At 36.3% G+C, this 21,982-nt stretch overlaps 1 protein-coding gene across 1 annotated transcript; it reads left to right on the top strand.

The window, feature by feature from the left end:
* The first annotated feature begins 3,103 nt into the window (after positions 1 to 3,103).
* LOC9662542 (putative NAD kinase 3) lies at positions 3,104 to 5,653 on the top strand. The gene is made up of 11 exons (XM_024681293.1): positions 3,104 to 3,108; positions 3,242 to 3,266; positions 3,324 to 3,489; positions 3,553 to 3,681; positions 3,744 to 4,021; positions 4,107 to 4,220; positions 4,283 to 4,377; positions 4,436 to 4,658; positions 4,715 to 4,793; positions 4,874 to 5,193; positions 5,256 to 5,653. The coding sequence occupies exons 1-11, from the start codon at positions 3,104 to 3,106 to the stop codon at positions 5,565 to 5,567; spliced, it is 1,746 nt and encodes a 581-aa protein (XP_024537061.1). The 3' UTR covers positions 5,568 to 5,653.
* The last annotated feature ends 16,329 nt before the right edge of the window (positions 5,654 to 21,982 follow it).

Raw genomic sequence — 21,982 nt, 5'->3', positions numbered from 1 at the left:
ATGAATTGAGAATTTTGGGATGGTGGCTATATATTATGGATAAGATGACGATTGAAGTATTTAGATTGTGTTTTACCAACATTTTATGCACAATCCTTGAATCTTTAACAAATAAAAGGTGTTCTTATGATGTATGGCACAACTTCCCACTATAATATTAATAAGGTGAGTCTTAGTAATTTTAATTTATCTTATTTACTGCAATTATTCATGCTCTAATTCAATTTAGCATTAATGAATAAAATAATTTATTGTGCTAAGCTTAATATTTATTTTTCTTTAAAAAATAATATTTTAATTAATGTTATAATAGGAATAAGTATATCAATTGGGGTTTAGACCCTTAATTATATACAAGAATGGATGGACCAAATTCAATCCTAAATAGATAGTCCATATGCTATAGTACTATAATTTATGTATTATCTAGCCAAGATAATACATGTATATACATATATATACTTACAAACTTTACACCATCCTCCCCTCTAGAAGATAAAAAGGTGATGACAATAAGTGAGGTGGAACATTTAAAATTTCTACTGAGCAATTATAGACTACTATAAGAATCTGAAACTCCCACAAAACCACCAAAAAAGTTGTTCATAATCATGACTAAAATAAAACCCAAAACCATGGGATAAACATTAATTGATTATGGAATCTTGATGAACTAATTGGAACTTCGTGTATAACTATTAAATATTTAAACCAACCTCGAAACCATAATTTTGAACCAAAATAAAGGCCTTTAAGAACCACTATAATCCATGAAATGCCATTGTAATAAATTATGTCTTATGTATAAATTTGCCCATCAATAATCCTTTAAAACCACTATTAAGTTGCACTCACGGCTATAAGTAGAACTTGCCTCTACATCTTCCCTTCAATTAATATCAAAAACCTATGTTATCTCAAATTCATGACCTTTATCCTTATTTAACACTATATATAGGAAATTAGACTCACTTTATATGTCTTCCACATCTTCTTTATCCCTTCTTTTAAGGAAAAAAAATTCTAAAGCACTAGTTTCATTCAAACTCACTATGGTTATCTTCATTCCACCATTTATGTTTAACCTCACTCCACAAAATCTACACTCTCAAGAGAATATATAAACCCTTTAGTAGTAATGATAAAATAAAAGCTTTCAACAATATTCACAATTAAGGACACCCACTCAACCTAAAACTTTGGCTAAAATGACTTAACCCTTGGAATTGGGGAATATTCAATATTACAATTGATCAAAGACTCTGCAAAAGAAACAAAGGCAAGATTCTTAACTTCACATAAACATTTAGATTAATATGAAAAAGATAGAAAACACTTAACTCAACACTAAATTATGAATTAAAAAAATGATCAATGTGTTAAGAGAAGGAAATATTGCAAATGAAGAAGAAACACTAGGAACAAAAAAAGATTGGGAAAGAATAGAAAGTAAGAAGAAAAGATTAAATGGCAAATTAAAAGATTTACACCTACTTTGTGGAATCTCCAATTCATCTTCAAAGCTATCTCCATAATAATCAAGTTCCTCATCATAATCCAAAATCCATTTGAATTTACAAATATTATCTTCCTTTAAACTTGATAATTGATGTCATGATTATGCTCTATATTAATAGGAGATGGTATAACACCGAGAATAGGATTAACTATTGTAAGTTCTTAAATTTAGATTTTTCAAGAAGTCATCCAGCTCAATACTACTCAAACCTAAAAACATTTAACCCCAAATATCTTAAAACTCTTAACCGATTAAAAAAGGAGGTGCATTATTATTCATTAGCTTTTTCGAATTTTCTTTTAACTCATTCTCTTTAATTGCTTACAACTGTGTAATATATATCCCATGAAAGTTGAAAATAACAACAAACTAAGGATGGGTGCAACACCAATATAATCACACCCCACAACATTAAAAACTCAATCCAATGGAGTAACATTAACAGCTTCAAGTGATATACTCTATGATCAATGATGGCATGGCATGGTAAAAGAAGAGAATGCAATGAAGATAAAAAGAAAGAGTATATCTAAGCACAATAATAATTAAAATTCTAGATCTTACAAAAAGCCAATACAAATCTAAATTTAAAAGAGAATTAAGAAATAAGAAATAAGAAAAAAAAAGCACAATCCTGAACACTAGAGCAAAGCATTGCTAAAAAACTTTGCCCTTTAAGGAAAAATTGCAATACACCTCACCTCTACTAATGTGAGTGCCTAGAATATAAAAATAGGTATATTAATTAGAGTTTAAACCCTACTTATCAATCCCACATAGATGTGCTATAGTACTATAATTTATGTGTTACCTAGCTAGGGTAATACATGTATATACATATATATTTTTACAAACCCAACAATATAAGATATACTTGATATACTAGTATTGTTATAGATTAAAGATTTTTTAATTATATTCATTTTCTAATAGGACTTTACTAATGAAGATATATAAAACCTAATATAATTTATTTAAAAATATAATTTTGTATTTTAACTTAATAATTGATTAGATAAATATTTTTTAAAAAATATAATTTTAGAAACATTATATAGAATATTCTTTAATAAATTAATCTAGTAAGATCCTAGTTCTCAAGTTGAACTATGTTGGTTTAGATTGAAAGTGTTGGAGCACTGTTGATGCAAAAAAACTTTTGACAAACTAAATGATAAGCATTGTGTTATGGAACATAATGATCTTGCATGAAAATATCTCACATACATTATGATCATAAAGTTTAAGGTAACCACATTCATTATGTAAAGGACCATGTAGTTCTATATGTAATGCAAATGCGTTTCTCGCAAAAGCTCTAGGTTAGACTCTAGTGGCTAGAAATATTATTAAATTCCTATTAAGATTGCTCTAATTTTGTATGCCAAGAGTTGTATATATGGAGAGTGCTCTCCAAGGACTGTGTTATAAACATCATAAAAAAGGAATTAAAAATTAGTGGCCAAAGCTTAGAGATCTTCCTATCATATCTGATTGAACCAAGAGAAAGATAAAACCTTAAAGCCACCTAAAGCATATATGTCTCAACTCTTGGTGAGAATGAAGTCTTAATAAAATCGATTCATGGGGTAATCCTCTTCAAAATTTACTCATGGATAGTAAACACAATTTATATTACTGATAAACAAAATTATTAATATTAAACTTTACCAACAAACCAATTTATATTTCCACATAAGCCCTAAAACAGTTTGAATGGAGACGGCAACGCATTTTGTGGCCGCAGGTGAGGCGATGGGGTTTTGTTGGATCGTTTGTGTGCTGATATTTTTCTTCGCTGAAGTTTGTGCCAGAGGGTGGCGGCGTCCCAGGCTCGGTGGGGCGCGTGGAGGAACAAATTGCGCCCACATTTGTGACCACCGAGCAAGAGGTAGAGCGGTCCGCTGAGACTAGCGCAGCCATTCACGATACCAACGCTCAGCTCGTCAAGGTTTCTGAGGTCCTCCAAAGTGAGTCTCTGTAGATCTCACTTTCTTAGAACTTTTTTTTGTTTTCTTCTTTCCTTTTTCCAGCTGCTGCACGAGCACTGCAGCAAGTTATCGACAGCAAAGTCCATGCCGAGGAAGAAGCCGAGAAATGGAAGAAGAAGTACGAGGATCTCCAAAACTTGCAAATCCATCGCACCGAAAGGGTTGTCCAAGGTATTGTCTTGCACAAGGTTCATTCGTTTCATCCTCTGGCATGCATGTATGATCTTTCCCAGAATCCGTGGGAGGCCAAGTTGTAAGACAAGAGAGGATCGTAACTTACCGTCCCGAGTCGCACCAACTCGTCCAGCCGGGAGGAGCAGTGATTCCTGCGGTGATCCAACCGGGAGTGGGAGTACTCCAGCCGGTGGAAGTTGTAGCAGCCGCCGCTCCTTCACTTAGGAAAGGTCTCTACAGCCAGAAAGCCTTGAGGAGCAAGAGCATTCCGGCCAGCAGCTATTCATACGACTATCGGACTGTTGTCCAGCATCTGGAGCCTCCAAGTTATGGTAAGGTGAGTGTAAATTCATTCGTTGCTATAGAGGAAAATCGATCTAGCGATGATAAATGGAAGTTTTTTTTCTTATCCTTTGGTGCAGGTGTCTTTCAGACTCGAGTGGATTAGCGAGGGGAACAAAAGCACGCAATACCAGCAAGACGTTGTCACGTTTGAGAGCGGCAACATCAGCACTCCGACTTGCAAAAACAAACAGGTTTTTGCATTGCAAAATGTGTGCAAAATCTGATTTTAATGTTTCTTTTCTCGTGATTGCAGATAATTCTTGTGTGGGATTCGCCCCCTCAATGCGTTTGCATCCTAACAAAACCAAACTGCAAACGAGTTCACGATCTCTGCAAGGAAATGATAGTGTGAGTCTCTTCCATCTCTCTCGTTCCTTCTCTGATTGAATGTATGCTATTTTATCAGGTGGCTGCACAGCGTGAGCTTGTCAATCTACGTAGAACCCCGCGTCAGGAGAGAGATGCTTGCAGACGACTTGTCCATGACTTTCCTTCATACGTGGGACAGTGGTAAAAAATCGTGTTCTTCGTTTTCTTTTCATGCAACTTTTGTAGACGAGGAGCTGTGCTTTCTTCACAACAAAATCGACCTCATCGTCACCCTCGGCGGAGATGGCACCGTGCTTTGGGTAGCGAATGATTTTCTGAAACATTACATATGATCCAACCTCCATCTCTTTTGCAGGCTGCGTCGTTGTTTAGAGGCCCGGTCCCGCCGGTGGTCTCGTTTGCAATGGGCTCGCTCGGCTTTATGACTCCGTTTCGTATCCTACACCATTTTTTCGTTCCAGTTTTCATCGAGAAGCTCCTTGACTGTTCTATCCTCCGGTACCAACAAAAAAAGAGAGTGAAAGCTACAGAGAATGCCTCCTCTCGGTGATGAAAGGCCCCGCATACATCACCATCCGCCACCGCTTGCACTGCCGGATCATTCGCCACAGCTCCAGCTCCAAGAGCAGGAAGAAACAAGCCGGAGAGGAAGTTTACATCGTCCTCAACGAGGTCGCCATCGACAGGGGGATGTCCTCCTTCTTAACCAACCTCGAGTGCTACTGCGACAACATCTTCGTCACAAACGTACAGGGCGACGGCCTCATCCTCTCCACGCCATCGGGAAGCACAGCCTACTCGTTATCAGCAGGAGGATCGATGGTGCATCCACAGGTAACTTGAAAGTTTTGATTCATGGTAGGTTTTCCTTTTGATTCTTTGCGTTTGTTCTCCAGGTTGCGGCAATGCTTTTCACTCCAATTTGCCCGCATTCCCTCTCGTTTCGGCCGCTTATCCTCCCCGAGCACGTAACGCTACGAGTCCAGGTGCCCGAGAAGAGCCGCGGCGATGCCTGGGTTTCGTTTGATGGGCGAGAGAGGCTCCAGCTCGGCTGTGGTGACGCGCTCGTGTGCCACCTCTCGTCGTGGCCGGTCCCCACTGCGTGCACGCTCGAGTCTACCAATGCTTTCCTTGAGGGCGTCAAGGAGGGGCTCTATTGGAACATGAGGAAGCTCCAAGGTGGCAAGGACATTCGTTTGAACATTTAATAAGATACGTGAGTGCATGGACCTGAACTTCACAAATACTGTTTATTTTTGGATTAGGATTTTCATGGAATATCGGGTTTGAATAAGAGGTGGAGGAGTATGTCCAGCTCATTATATTTCAACTTTCAGAATGAAGTTCTTGCAATTCCTCTAGCTATAGATGTATATACTTATCTTCCAAGGTAGTGTGTGCTTCTAGGTTATATTTTTCTTGTCCTTCTAGCCATGAACAAAGCCTTCAACCCAAAAATCAAGGGTGGCCTTTTCAGTATCACTTGAAATCACCTCCACTATCCTGCAGCTTAATGTGGACGTTTCTCTTGAAGAACTCCCAAACAGAGTGTGGGCCTTTGGACCAAATCTTCCAAATGTATATTGCAATTTACTTGAAGTTGAAACTCTTTTTGTAGTTGATAATGGAGGAGTTAATTAGGATCCTAGAGGCTGCGTACCTGCCTCCCAACTTTGGGGTGTGAGATATCTCTTTTGCCATGATGTCTTTCAGGCTCTTGCTTTTGTTTTATCCAACACTTCTTTTATCTTCTAGATATTTTTATAAACCGGATATTGATTTATTGTTTTTGTGTTTATAAACTTTAAATATTTTATTATTATTTTTGTTATAATTTTATTCATAAGATTATTATAAAATGTGAGGTTTAAGTGTACGGCTATAATGCCATATACTAATATTAACCTATGGTAGGATTTTGGTAGTTGTTAGATTGGTTTCAATTGAGACCACTTGCTCGTATATATAAACTAGAGTTTTTGGGCTAATTGATATGCACATTTTTATATTCTATTTCCATATTCTATACATTCATATTAGTGGAGATAGGGGCAGTTTTAATTGTCTCTAAAGAGTGCTTAGATTTGAGATTCTATTTTACATCTAGCTTTTGCATTGTTTAAATCTCCCTTTTCTTCTAGCTTTTTTTATTTAGCTTTTACATTGTCTAAATCTCCCTTTCCTTGTAACTTTTTCAATTTCTTCCATTTTATTTTTTTCCTTTTCATTCATTTTCATGGCAAAGTAACATCCTCCTCCTCCTCTGACTTTGGAGTAGCAATTTGTGCAATTGCTCAATGCTATGTGGTTACAATTGAACAATTAAACTCAATTGATGGTGGCATTCATGGTGATTAGTATAGCTTTTTCTACTCTTGCTCTCAATCCTTGAGTCTAGCTAAAGTTTTTCCGTATGAATTTTGGGGATGTTGTGTATTATTGGTTCAATCACTTCACAGTGATTGCCACATATCATTCTTGGGATGATGTTCGGCATTTGCATGAATATCCCACATGTCTCTAAGGGACAACACTACAATGGTACAATAGTTTGAGCACAACCACTCATGAGGATTGAAGCATTCTCTTGGATATCTTTAAACACACATTTAAACATGCTGATGATTGTGATGATGCCTTTCAATAATTGCATCGTCTTCGTCAAAAGCCATCTGCTTTCATAATGCAATTTGGTATTCGTTTCCAAAGCCTCTTGCTTCATATAAAGCCTAATATGTCCGAGAAAATCAAGTTGGGAATGTTGTGGCCAGCATTTCGTCAAGATTTTGTAGTACTTATGTATGCATTTGTTTTACCCACCCTTAACGATGCTCTTTGCTTAATACAACATTATGAAATATTATATCTTCCACTTCTCATTGCACATCCTTCAACTATACTTCTTGTAGAAGATGGTTTTGTTCCAATAGAGGTTGATGCTGTTGCTGCCTAAGTTCAAGGACAAGGGTAAGGACATAGTCATGGCCGTGATGTTCGCTGTTGAGTGTATAATGAAGTTGGTCACATTTATCGACAAAGTCCTGAACTGTGGAAAGAAAGAGAAAAAGTCCTCTAGTATATTGATCAAGGATATAACCACATGGTGAGGAAGTCCTAAAGGACAATGGGACTTAGTGGTCGAGCCTATGGAGTTTGACCTAATGGTAGTGTTTGTGAACATGACTATGGACAAAAAGAGACTTAGTGGGGATTGAAAAAGGATATTGGGGAAGGTTATTCCCCATGTCTACAAGCATCCTAAAGATGCTAAGGAGTGGATTTAGGATGATCACTCATAGACGAATGGCCTAATATTTGAGAGACAAGACTATGATGTAAGTGGTGTTGGATTACTGTGTGACAACGGTGAATGAGTATGGCTTTAGCGTAGCAAGTTAATATGTCGGTGGTACCTTTAGGTGTCGATCATGGGATCAAACACGTGGAGCACTTGGACCAAGTGCAAAGGTTAAGTGGCATGAATGCCATTCTTGGGGCTAGTAAACCTTAAATCCAGAATATAACTTATGGAGGTTATGAGTAAGACTCCTCCAAATGGTTGAAGGTATGGTTAAATGACTAAAGTAGAATGGAAAATTTAATCGCTTATACTTTCTTTCAGGAGTATCATAAAGGGGTTCACTCGGCACCAATTCATCTAGTGTTTACTTTTGAAGCTCATTTTTATATCAAAAGGTCTTCTATTATTCTCTCCATACTGGTTTATATAGGCTCGAGTTTATTTTTTATTGGTTGGCCTATTACCACATGTTGCCATCTACATTTACATTATGTGGCAGAGCCAGTTTTTATTCTATATGGAATGTGCAAAGGATATATATACATACATATGTGCACGAGATGAGATAAACCTAGTTGTTCATATGGGCAATCTCAAGTCATTACGGGTGGTGCTAAGTTAAGCTTTTGACATTATCTTTAATATGGATTAGTTATAAGGCAATTATGCCAAGTGTGATACTAAAGCTTCTCCCCCTTGCCTCATACTTTTTTATATTTCTTTCATTCCTCTCACTTTTGTTTGTTTTTATTCTTTTACTTTTACCTTTACTTCCATCACTTTTATCTCCTCATTACTTCCTATACTTCCATTCTGTTCCTTTATTCCCTTTTTTGATACCTTTGATAATCTTTATGTTGTAGTGGTTGACCAGCTCAAGTATGTTGATCTCTTTGAATTTGATCTATCATCTAGGGACAAGATTGCAACATGTCATCCTATTCCAATTGGGGATGCTCGTCCAATCAAGGTTTTTGTTCATTGTTGGTCACCAAAAGAGATCAAGATTTTATATGTAAACGTCAAAAAGATATTAGAAAAGGGTGTTATTTGAAAGTCGAGGAGTCCTTGGGCATATAAACTTCATCTTATGATAAAGCATGATAGAAGTATTTATTTTTGTATTGACTATTGCTTGTTAAACAAAATGATGATCCCGGATGTATACCTCCTTCCTCACACTGCTGATCTCTTAAATCATCTAGAGAGAAGTCGTTGGTTCACTAAATTAGATCTTGCTTCTGGGTATTAGCAAGTGCCAATGGCCGGAACACATTCATGATATTTGTAATGTGTTAGATCAACTATAAAAAGTTGGATTAAAATTGAAGCAGTCAAAGTGAGTGTTTAGGTCCAAGGACATAACTTATTTTGGGTACCATATTTTTCAAGAGGGCTTGCAAGTTGATTTTAATAAATTTGTAGCTATTCTAAAGTTCCTTACTCCAAAGTATGTGAATGATGTGTAAGGCTTCTTAGGAAAAGTGCAGTATCTTGGTTGTTTTATTGATCATCTTTCTGATCGCATTACACCATTGTAAGCATTCTTGAAATCATCAACGTCATCTTTCATTTGGTCTGTGAACTGTGAGTGAGAATTTACAAATCTCAAAGAGTTATTGACAACTCTTCTAGTTTGATTACACTCAACCTTTTATTTTGCATATAGATGCTTATAATATTAGTCTTGAAGGTGTGTTGATGCAAGAGAGCTCGAGTGTACTTGGTTAGTGCCATCTTATTTTATATATTAATTATATATTACAACTAGTGGAGGTGAATTACTCCATGATAAAGAAGGAGTGTTTAGCAATAATTTGGGGTTTCGAGAAACTTTATACATATCTACATGGTTTTTAGACATTACTAAAAGGTGATCATATTGTAGTTATTTCATTATTGAAGTGGAAGATCTTGGTTAGTCATACTGCTTAATGGGTTTTGAAGCTTCAAATATATGATCTTGATATTATCTATTGCTCAGGGAGTTTTATGGCTAATATTAATGCTCTTTCTTAAGCTCCCCTTCCTTGTTTGTTCTCTTCTCATATTTCTAATGGTCTATTATTCCAACATTTATAAATTTTTTAAACAAAGATTCCATGCCATTAGAAGTTGTTATACTTGATGTTTAGTGTCTACAATATGTAGAGCAAGATTTACCTTCTTTTAATGAGGTTCGTAAAGCTAAAAAAATTGAGCCATAAATTCGAAAGTTTTGCAATGAGTTTAAGAATCCTATATCACTTGCTAATAACTTGTTATTTTGGCATTTACATTCTCAATATTACCTTGAGGATGGTTTTCTTTATTTTGTGAGGATGAATTCTGATGATCATTTATAGCTGGTGGTGCTTGGATACTTTCTCCTCAATCAAGTGGTGTTTTAGCATTTATGTTTGGAGTAGATTCTTTCAGATAATAGTCCTACATTTATGGCTTTTGGAGGATCAACCTACTAGATGTCATGCAAATTTCATAACTTCTAGTTTAACTTGCTGCAACACCTTCTACTAAGTAAAAAGCCCCTTAGATAAATCACGTACCGTAATATTGGGAAAATGGATTAATACCAAACCATCCACTTTGTACTCTACAGATGGATGATAATGAAAGTTGTAGTGCCATTGTTATCCCATTTATATGTAGCCTAAGTGTTTGGTAGAACCTACTCTGACAAGTGGACAAATGTTCGTCAAATACTAATCCAACAACCTAGCATTAATAGCTTGTGGCAATTGTTAAGGTCAGCTTAATTCCATTAATAGTATTGGATAATGACTATATAGGAATTTACATAGTGAAGCACTAATAAAACTCTACACCTTTATGATATATACTACTAAAAAGACAGCAAATAACCATTATAATCCGAATATTGAAAGTTCACATACTTTGCAATCATCCTTTTGAAAGTTCGAATGAGCCATTCCACTAAATCATTTAACTATGAATGAAAAACACTCATGAAAGTGTGGCATATCCCCAATCAAGATGTCAAAACATGAAATAGTGCATGTGCAATAGCTGAAACACTTCATATAAAGGGATTAAGAATAATTGGGATCACCTACAAATCCATTTTTCTAGATCCTGGCCCATCCATAAGAGAACCATAATGATCTTCTATCATTCTGAAAGAAGGGGATGATGTGAGGTCTAAATATATGACTATGATGCCGTATATTAATATTAACATAGTGGGATTTTGGTAGTCATCGGATTGATTTCAATCTAGACCACTTACTCCTATATATAATTTAGGGTTTTTAAGTTAATTGATATGCATATTTCTATATTCCATTTCTATATTCCATGCACTCATAACAAAAAATATGATAATAGTATAAATGTATGACTATCAAAGAGAATAGTATTGAGTCAAATTCAATCTATAAAATTTAATACTGACATTTTTTTTTCCATTATTGACAAATACCACTGTGGAGTAGTCCAGCACTCAGCAAGAATGGCAGTGAAGTTAATAACATCCAGTTCTAATCCTTGAAGTTGTAATATTAACTAATATGTTGTTATGCTATGTAGCTAGTAACACTTGGTTATTTGCTTTGGAAAGCTAGAAAAAAGTAATAATATAGAGAAAATAAAAACAAATTAACTTTAACTTATTCAAATAATCATATTTATTTTCTGATATCATTAGTTTCCTTAGATATATCGCATGGGCATTTGATTCAACACATGAGCAGCACAAACATGCTTTTGTTCTTGGAGAAGAGGACAAAATAATATTCCCCTACCAACAGTGAAAATGTGGAGCTTTATGCCAAAATTCTCAAGTTGCACTGCCATTTCTTTACTTTTGCCTTCTCTAATCAATCAGCCTAATGAAATTCCACAAAGTATAAAAAAGGATCATATTTTCTTTTTTACTGCTTTTTCCTCCAGCTTTGCTTCTTAGCTTCCTTTATAGCTTTCTCCTCCTTTTAAACTTCTTTCTCTTGTAGCAGCTTGTTATTTTTGTTTTCTTGAGCATCTTCCACTAGAAGTGTGGAGCTGGTTTGCCATCTAGAACAGCAGGCAGAGTCTAAAGCAAATTATCAAAACTTCTGCTCACTCGATTGTCAAATGTGATTTTCCTGCATTCTTAAATAATTAATATTAAAATTAAATAATTAAATAAAAGAACAAGAATACTTAGAATATACTTGTAAATTCAAGGAATATCTAATACACACCTAAAGGTTATTTCACGTTATTATTAACTAAGAATATAATGGTGCATATGAGTGGTCTTGAAGAGACAAGGTGTTCACATGAAGCATATTTTGGTATTATCGTTAGAATTATAAAATTTTATTTAAAGTGTTACACATTGGATTATTAATTTAAAATATTACTAAAATTTTATCATCTCTATGCTCTATATACTATATAAATAAATAATAATAAATAAAAAACCATGCCTTCAATAAAACTTTTTTTGATTATACTTATTATTATATCTTGCAAATCAATGGAATTTTCAAATACTTTATATAGAGGTTTATTAAGTAATAATGGTATTCAGGAGGTAATTAATGTTATGGAAAGTCTTGTAAAATCAATACATGCATCATGGAGATATTTTTATGCCAATAATGTAGATAGAAGAATATTTTATATTCAAAGTGATGGTTTTATAATTGAAGTTTTAATTCGTTTATTAGATCCCATAAACTGTGGATTAGATCCAACAAATTATGATACTGTTCTTGCCGATGGTTCAAAAATAAAACAATTCTTTTGGGATATATTTTATGTTTTTAAAAATTATGCTCTAATTGAAAAATGGGGTACTGCGACTCTTACTCATCACGAGTTTGTTATTGAATACATTTTACATCGAAATAATAATAGAAAGCTAGATAACATATTGCCTAATTTTAATTTGAAAATAATTAATAATATTCATGATTGTAATATGTATATTTCAACTTTAACAAGTGGACCTGAGGGAATTAGAACAACAATATTTAATGACCATGTACTTCAGAATCGAGAATATATTTTTATTATGCAATATGATTGTAATCTTGTCTTATATAAAGCAAAACATGCAATATGGGATTCTAAAACACAAAACAAAGGAGAAAATTGTAAAGCAATACTTCAAAGTGATGGAAATTTTATTATTAAAAATGAAATTAATACTGTTATTTGGGCTACAAATATATATTGCATATCACAACCGTTTTGTATTGTATCATGGAGTTTAACAGTACAAATAAATGGAATTGTTGTTATTCGAGACTATTATAGAAATGAAAAATGGTCTACAAATTTATAGAAGATTATCCTTTATTTAGGTTTGAAAATATTGTTTCACTTAGGGTTTCTTTTATATTTATAAACTAATCATTTGATAAATAATACTAACTATAATTTATTATAATTTACCAATTATAATTTTAATAAGGGTATCAAAAATTATTTATTTACAAGTCCTTTCAAATATTCTTTCCTTTCTGCTATAATGGCAAGAGGTTGGTATTGGTAAACCCTTTATTAGTTTTCACTCAAGCTAGTTGAGAAACTAATCATCATATACATACTTATGCCAGATAAATATAAAGTAGGAACTTCAATGTGTTTCTTGTTAAGTATACTTGGCTTGGAATAAAAAAACTCATATGTTAACTTGCACTTGCTAGTGTTAATAACCCCTACGATATTGAGTTTAGTTCTTCAATACTAGCTAAGTGATAACTTACTATGTCCACCAAGACACTCTCGCTATCATGCCTTTTGTGTTGGTTCAATTCTGGTCCCATTAGTTATTTATGGAAAGTGTCTATTTGGGCATATTTATGGAATGTATAAACTCTCTCCTATATATAAGCTAAGGTTTTTAGGATAATTAATATGCATATTTTGTATTCCCTTTCCATATTCTATGAACTCACAATTTTATTTTTGTTATTTTGATAATAGTAATTAAATATATTCTACAATTTTAGTCATTAATAGAAGCTAAGTGTTTTTAAAGTTTTAAACTAAATAATAAAAATGTATTTTAAATTACTATATAAATTACACTTTAGCATTAACTTTTAAAACCATATTATTTATACTACTAACACTCTTTTATTTCTATTAACTTGTGAATTACTAAAACTAGAGAATATAGACCACAAAAATGATATAGTATTTATCTAAATAAAACTATTTACCAGCAATGTGAAGGTAACTAATAATGAGTCTATCTTTTATGACATACAGATATAGCTTTTGAAGTTCAGATTTTTTAATCACCTGTATTTTGTATTTCAGAATAAATACTTAAATCCATTCAGAAATGGTGGAGGGAAAACATGGAAAAACTACATTCAATCATTCTAAAATCAACCCAAATTATTTATCGATCTGAGACTAAAAACTGCTGACTTATGAGTTGCTATTCACTTTGTATAATGTTTCTAACTAGAATCATAGTTAAGAATTTCCATAGATATCAATCAATTTATGAAAAGACAAGGAATATGGCATTGAATGAAATGGAACATACCATCCTAGCAGTGACCCAAGCTTTGTCCCACTGGCAGTCTCCTATAATGATCTTTTTGTTATCCAGGTTTACACCACTTGACCTTGCATTCCACTTTAGAGAGTCTAGGTTGAGAAAATCTACATTCAAGAGAGAATTGGAGTTAAGCCTATGTCTATGTGTATTGTCTTCTCACTATCTAAGTAATTATCTGTTTCATGACTAGAAATGAAATTTTTCTATCTTGTGCCATTCACAATCAACCTCTCAACTATTTTTATATCTTCCTTTTTCTTGGTAATTTAGCTGTTCTTGTTTAGCACATCAGCTTTTATGGTTTTAGAATTTGCCAGCTCTCGATGTGATACAACCTCTTGAACTATTATTAGATTTGAAACTGATTGGAATTGAATTTACTGATCAACAATATATTCCATACTACTACAAACCAATTGAAACCAGCTGAACAGCAAGTGTTTTATTTTATGGTCTCTAGTACATATTGTAGCAATTGCATCAAAAGAGAAAGCTTAAGAGCAGTGGCTGAGAGGAGAAAAAAAAAACAGCTAAAAAAGTTGGGATTGAGTGAGAACACCAAAATGAAGGTCATTGAAAAGAAAGTGTATTTGCTTAAGAACTTTCAAATGCAACTATAATGCTTAAAAGTATGCAGATTAATGCAACATAATAGTAAAGGAATCATTTAGAAATATTCCAAGAAGGATATGGATTAATGTTGATAAGCTGATTGGTTACTAAAGTTGATTAGTCATCCCTCCCACCATTATTTCGTTTTTTTGGCAAAGAGGGAACTAAGGCTAATAAGCACTATTAAGCTTTTTATATTCACATTTTCAACCCCAAATTTATATTAATAATTTCTTTTTATTTTTCTTATTTGCAAGAGAATATTTATATATTCAGAAATACTTACTACCTATCATTTAATATTTAAAAGTAGATAGAAATTATATGCAATAAAAGAATTCATTCATATTTTACAAAATAACAATTCTAAAATATATAAAATAATTTATAATTTTAGTTTTATTGGGATGGCACTATTTATGAATAACAGTTTATAATTATAAGCATGTTTGTAATTTATAAACACAAGATTAATCTTATTGCATAATGGTAAAATAAAATTGAATATACTAGAAAATGTTGTTTATAAATTATAAATACAAGATTAATCTAAATGAATAAGAACCATTAGATGGTAGAATATCCTAAAATGCGTAGCAAATCAAGCAGAGTTTCACTTGGAAACACAAACTACATCGATTTAAACCAAGTTTCCTGTTAGTACAATCCTAGATATGGCTTTAGCTTCTTCGTCCACTTCACTTCTTGCTTGCTTGATCCTATTCATTTCATATGCAGCAGCTACAATCCCAAATAACATAGTAAGTGATCCAAAGTCTTTCTTGATAGCAACTTTGTTTCTCTACTTCTGTGTAAAATTGCTACTTGTTCGAAGCCACATCATTGTTCATCCTCAACCCCAACAATCCCGGCCAAAACATTTTTGCTGTAAGCCGAAACGAATCCACGCTGCCACCTTACAGAAATGGAGTGGGCTTCACCTTCTCGAACAATATCAACAGCAACCGTAACACCAAGGCAGCGTACCGGGGCGCCGTCTTCATCACCAGCAACGCTACACTCGCGCACCTCACGGCCGAGCTCGAGTTCCTGCCAGGCTCTCCGCTTGCTGGAGCGATTCTCATCTGGGATGGAAAGTTGGATTTCCTGGCCGGCCTGGGAACTTACGCTGTTGCTGGAGGGAGAGGGCTGTTTGAAGAAGCCACTGGATCCGTGACAGAGACGAGGCTCACACAAGCTTTGTCTGGCCAGTCGTGGCGGCTTCACGTCGACTTCTGCGTTCCCAAAAAGCCAGCCAGTGTTGTTCAACAGATATAAGAAGAAGAAAATAAATGAAAATAAATACCTGAGATTGTTGTCATGAATCACTGGAAATGCAAAAGGCCATCACACTAAATATATCATTTTTCGTGCCTTTGATCCTTCCACCGTGTTGAACTCGGCTGTCGAACTTCAAGAGTAATAATCTTGAGTTTCTAATATGGACGTTTCTTCATAATATTTTGCTACTTGATACAATCTTTTTGTTGGTGGCTCCTGAAGAAAATTGTAAGACCAAAAATCAAATAAGATCAGAGTAGAAATGTTTCCTTACAGTTAGGTGATCCAACTCACGGTTGAATTATTTACCTGCAAATAGAGAAAATTAGGAAAAAGAGCTTAAAAATCCCCGAACAAAAAAAAGGATGATGCTTCGTAGCTAAGTAACCGTGGTGACAATCGTCAGGCCGTCCTTGGCCTCAAAATCCAGCTCTTGTTTCATTACAGAACGAATCAGCCATTCCATGTTGAAGACTCGAAGCCTGACACTTGAAGCGTTTCTAGCTTGCATGGCATCGGCTTGCAAGAGATGACGAATGAGTTTGACACTGGCATAGTAAGCTCCTCAATCCGGGACACAACCTGCAAATGAAAACGATCATATTCGTTTCCCATGAAGCTAGGAAAAAGTATCCCTTGCCACAGCCAGATTCGATAAGCTCACGGAGAACTTGATCGATATGAGAGGTCAGACAAGCTTCTAATCCTTGAAACAGTGGCTTCGCTCTTGTGCGGCTTGCGTCGTCAGTGTTATAGTTTGCCTTGAAATCCCAGAGCGAAAGGAATTCGATCTTAAATACGAATGTTTTAGCTTCGACACTTGATCCTAACCATTCTGGCGATAAAATCCAGGCTCTATGACATAGACATTTCCCACAATCTAGAGAAAAACAATTACAATTTACCCGACAGAAACAGCTGCACAGAAGTTCATAGTTCGTCGAACTTGACCTGTCAAGACGTGAGTGCACTTGCTTCCTGTATCTGTAACTTGCCGTCCAAGCGTTTCGACAAACTGCAAACAGATACCTCTTGATTCAAAGCTTGTAAACGAGTAGCTTTGCACCTTGGTTAATTGCCGCTTGCGCTGCTCGTCAGCCATATTCATAAACAAAACCACTGGACTTCTTTCCCCACATGTCTGGATTGGTTCCACATTCTTTCCATCTGCAGTGTCTGGAGAATCAGGAGGTGGCTGAGAAAATGAAAGGAACGGTTGGCAGGAGGGATCACCCTTTTCATTCCGTTTTCTTTTGCTAGTGCCCTTGTTCTTTACAGCCTTTGTAGTCCCGGGAGGATCTGAAAGCATCCCGTAAAGTAAAACAACTACGAACCGCAAGTTCTACCAGTATGTTGTTGCATTGCATGTTGTTGCGTTGAAGATGGTTCAGTTATCTCATATGAACCTTGAACTGCTCAGGGAAACTTCTAAAAAATCATAACTTTGGTATCACTTGTAAAAAACGACGCTAGCGGTTCAGCAAACTTTGGTTTCGTGCTACCATCAGCCAACGGTTTAAATCCCTGCTTCAAACATAGCAATGAATACATATCCACATATTTTTCAGAAGCACTAGCCTGTTTAGACCAGAAGGACTCGGACCCGCCAGCAAAACAGTACACTGATACGCCTATAACGTGCAACCTTCTCTGGAACTCGATGCACAAACGTGTCCCTAACCCCTATAGAATGAGAGAATGACAATTAAAAAGCTAAAAGACTACTGCAAAGAATATAGGAAACATGCCTTCCGCTGGTAACTACTTCGATATTTGGTAAGTCATTGCGGCGACTACCTGTAAAGGAAAACAAAGCATAAGCATCACTAACTCTTAGCGTTTTGTCACTTGCATGTTGGTGTTCCGCGAGGGCCAGAGTGACGTTCTTTCCATCCAGAAATGTAAGCACCACACGACATAGAAAATTTGCTGGTGTAAAGGTCGAGAGCGTCCTGCCGTTTGAGAAGATCAATCCAAGTTAACTAGGGCGCTAAAACAAAAGGAAGCATACCTCCAGCAACTGCTGCCCTGTGGTATCAAGAGCTACGGGATTAAGAGGAACAATGCTGGTTGGAGCTGTAAGAACAACACACGATGCTCTCTATAGAACTGACCACTGTCAAGTGCATTAGGATGGACAGGAACAATGCTTGTTGGAGCTGTAAGAAGATGGAAAGAAGATGACAACCATTGATGTATGAACTTACACTACTTGGAACATGACGAAAAGCTTCACACAATGCATTTTACATTGGGCCTTTGGCATCCACAATCTAGTCCTCCCAAAAAAAACCATCACCAAGTTTTGCTACATAGCTTTGGTGTCCTTAGGTGCAAACTGGAATTGGAAACATGTGAACCCACATCTCAAAGCAATCTGCAACAATGTTGGTGTTAGAGCTAAATTTGGATGCTAGCAAAAAGCAAATCCCTACCACTAGCCTTGAGCTGCACAATCATCTATGTGCCTCTCTGTATGGTTGAAGCATTGTATTGTCAATGAGGAAACGTGAGAAATGCATGTAGAGTGTTCTACTTTCTTGAACAAGTCCCTCAAACTTCAAATTTCTCTGTAGGTGCCTAGTAAATATATTCAATGTGAGAAATTGTAGTGATGCAGGAATTCTAACTCACATTCTTTCCCGGTACCTACTATGCTTGATGCACTAGCAAGGATGTCCTAAATGCCATCATGGCAGAATTGTTGCTTAAAGTCAGCCTCAAGGACCCCTTACAGTAGCTAGGCCACTCCTGGTGGCATTGTCATTTAGTACGTGACATAGAAAAGCCTCACCACCCACCCACCCACCCTTTGGCATGGCTAGCGATCATTGAAACCATGTTTATGTCCTTGCTACTTAGGTCCTAGTCATTTGTGGTCACTAACTCCATCTCTATAGTTGCATCCAATATAGCTTTAAGCTCTTATGTGTGGAACAAACTAAGTCGTACATCCTCCTTGCTTGCAAGTGTAGCAGCATAGTTATATTGGTCACTTGTGTTGAGCCATTACTTCTGGTTGAATAAGAACTTATATGCATTCTTATCCCTAGACCATGCAATTCAAGAAAGACACTTACATGGATATGTTGATGTTGTCCAGTAGTTCTGTGATTGGTGTTGGTGCCTCAAACATGTTCTTAGGAAATGGTGGTGAGGTTCTTCTACCCCTCTAGGGCCTTCTTTGCTGTTGTAGACTAGCAATGGACGCCATAGAACTTGTATAATAAATACAATGTAAGCCACGAAAGTTTCATACCTACAACTACTCCTGCAATTGAAATCTCTAGTGAAAGAGATCCATTGTGAATATTAGGGTAGCAAGTTGTCATTGCTCCTCCTCCACCACTCTATGCTCATGTTCTCCTAGGCACAAAAGCTTGGAGAGATCCCTCAAGCCATGTTGTTGGCCCGTAGAGACACCTTGGGCCTACATTTGCAACAAGAGTAACTTCTCCTGCTCAATAATCATTTTCTTATACAACACAGTTAAGCATCTCACCATTAATCACTAAAACATGTACCAAAGAAAAACATGTGGCATAGCTTTGAGAATTAATAGAAGATATGGTAAATTTTACAATATAATACCATAGTGTTTAGTGTTTTGGTATGCATCTAAGTGCTGAGAAAGACTTGGCCTCCATTGAAGTCCAAGTTATAGCAAAGGAAGTGCACTTCCCTGTTGGTGGCCAAGAAGTTTCTACCAACTGGGTGCTTTTGTAGGGTGTTTGACTTGCATGATCTACAAACAAAAGCATCAGTCCTCATCTTGGATTTTCTAGCACAAAACAATAAATAGGAGGCAAAGAATGAGGGGAGGACAAAGTTGGAGGATTGATCACTCACCATTGTGCTTGGATCCACAATGTTGAATCAAGAAAACTGTTGATTGCCAGATGAAGCTGAGTTATGTGGCAAGCATACTTACTGGCAAATGGCCAAACAAAACGAATTAAACGGATGTGAACGTGTTTAAACATGGAGACTTTTAATATGAACAGAGATACTATAAATATATGTAAAAGAAATAAATTTGAAACATTGAAACTTGAAATTCAAATTTCAAACACATAAATGGTGATGATCACACTTCCTCTTCTTCATCATCAACATTTGATCCCATCCCTATCTCATCATTACAAACCTCCTCTATTTCAACATGCAGCTCCACTTCAATCTCCTCGAGTGTTCCCTGCATCAAAAGAATTCTGATCCATTAAGGCTTAACCTTTCGCATTCATCTCCAAAAGCCTCATCTCATATGTTTCGATCTCCTTGAGCAACTTCAAGTTGGTGTAGTAGAAGACAAGCTTCTCCATGGTTTTTGCAAGCAAATGAGCTTACCTCTTTGTCTACACAATGCTCCAAATGCTCCAATTTCACTCAGAGGCTGAAGTTGATATGGTCTAGCTGAGAACAATTTCTTGAAGTTCTAACAACACTAATCCATACTTTATCCACTAGCTCACTGGATGGAGCTATATTTTTTTATGTTTGGCAATTTCACGAGACATCTCTTGTGGTGTAGCTTCCCTAAAACTCTGATATTGGAAAGTGAGCTTCTGAAGCAGCTCATAGTTCTTGGCTCTAGCCACCAGCTCAAAGTAATCGTGAAGATCACTCTTTGCCTTGGAATCTTCTGGCAAGCTCAACCAGAGAGGACTCAAACAATGAACAGCACTTTGGAGTGTAGAGTGGAGCATTTTCCATTGGCTCTTGCTTTGCAACTAAAGATTCACCGAGTCAAGCTCTTCTGTGCTCAACTCAAAGATGAAATGCTTGATAGCATTGATCCTCTCTTCAGCAACCATTTTGTTCACAGCCAAAACCTAAAGAGCCTCTTGAGCTTGATCCATCTCCTCAAACAAAAGCCCCAAGGTTGCTCCTTCTTGATCTGCCAGATTTAGAACCTTCAAAATCAATTCCATCATTAGCAAAACCTCAGCACAACAATGCCAAAAACTACCATTCTAAATCAAAGCTTCACTCAACTTATCCCAGTTTTGGTACCATACATCTGATACCACAAACTATTGCAAAGCTCTGAGCATGTCCGGTTTAGTCAAGGAGCTCATCACTATGAAGTTGTACGCAAATCTAGTTGATATTGGTTTGATGAGTCTCAAGGGACAATTTTCCAGAATGCTGTAACCAAGCTTGGCTTTTTCAACATGAAATTGACGATCTTCTCATAGCCGCTCACACAAGGTTAAACCCAATCAAGGTTAGTGATATCCTTCAAGAGGAGGCTCAAGTAGTGGCAAACACATCTGCCATGAACAATCTTCGGAAACTCCCCCTTCATGAAATCCTCTATATGAACAAAGTTGGAGTTGTTATCAGTGATCATTTGAACCACATTCTCAACTCTAACCTCCATGAGAACAAGCCTCAACTTTGACCACAACTAGAGACCAGTTTTCTTCTCCTCCAACACATCAAATGATTTCAGAAACACTAATCCATGAATGTGTAAGGAACCGACTCCCCGAGATGTCGTAGGCTAAAGGATCCCCAAAAGCTTGACCGAAATGACAAAGAGTTCATCGGATGGGACCAAGTCGAGGATCGAGTCCAAGACCGACTCTAGGACCGAGTTCGAGATAGAGTCCGGAATCGAGTCTAAGACCGACTCGGGGACCGAGTTCGAGTCCGAGTTCGAGACCGAGTTCGAGACGGAGTCCGAGATCCGAAATCGGGTCCGAGACCGAGTCCGAGGTCGAGTCCGAGGTCGGGTCCGAGATCGGGTCCGAGATCGAGTCCGAAATCGAGTCCGAGACCGAATCCGAAGTCGGATCCGAAATCGGGTCCGAGATCGAGCCAGAGACTAAGTCCAAATAGTAATACGGGTCAAGGGGTGAAAGCCCAAAGCGTGCTTCTCCCAGGAGGGGGGGGCTGTAGGG

The sequence above is a fragment of the Selaginella moellendorffii genome, unplaced genomic scaffold (genome assembly GCF_000143415.4).
Source record: "Selaginella moellendorffii unplaced genomic scaffold, v1.0 SELMOscaffold_1, whole genome shotgun sequence".
In the NCBI taxonomy this organism is placed as follows: Eukaryota; Viridiplantae; Streptophyta; class Lycopodiopsida; order Selaginellales; family Selaginellaceae; genus Selaginella; species Selaginella moellendorffii.
The sequence above is the reverse complement of the archived record's forward strand: the minus strand, read 5'-3'. Positions and strand labels throughout refer to the sequence as shown.

Bases quoted from the DNA above. Each gene is read 5' to 3' on its own strand.
- LOC9662542 (XM_024681293.1), top strand. The intron at 3,267-3,323 runs GTGAGGCGATGG...TCTTCGCTGAAG, and splicing joins AACGCATTTTGTGGCCGCAG to TTTGTGCCAGAGGGTGGCGG. The intron at 3,682-3,743 runs GTATTGTCTTGC...GATCTTTCCCAG, and splicing joins CACCGAAAGGGTTGTCCAAG to AATCCGTGGGAGGCCAAGTT.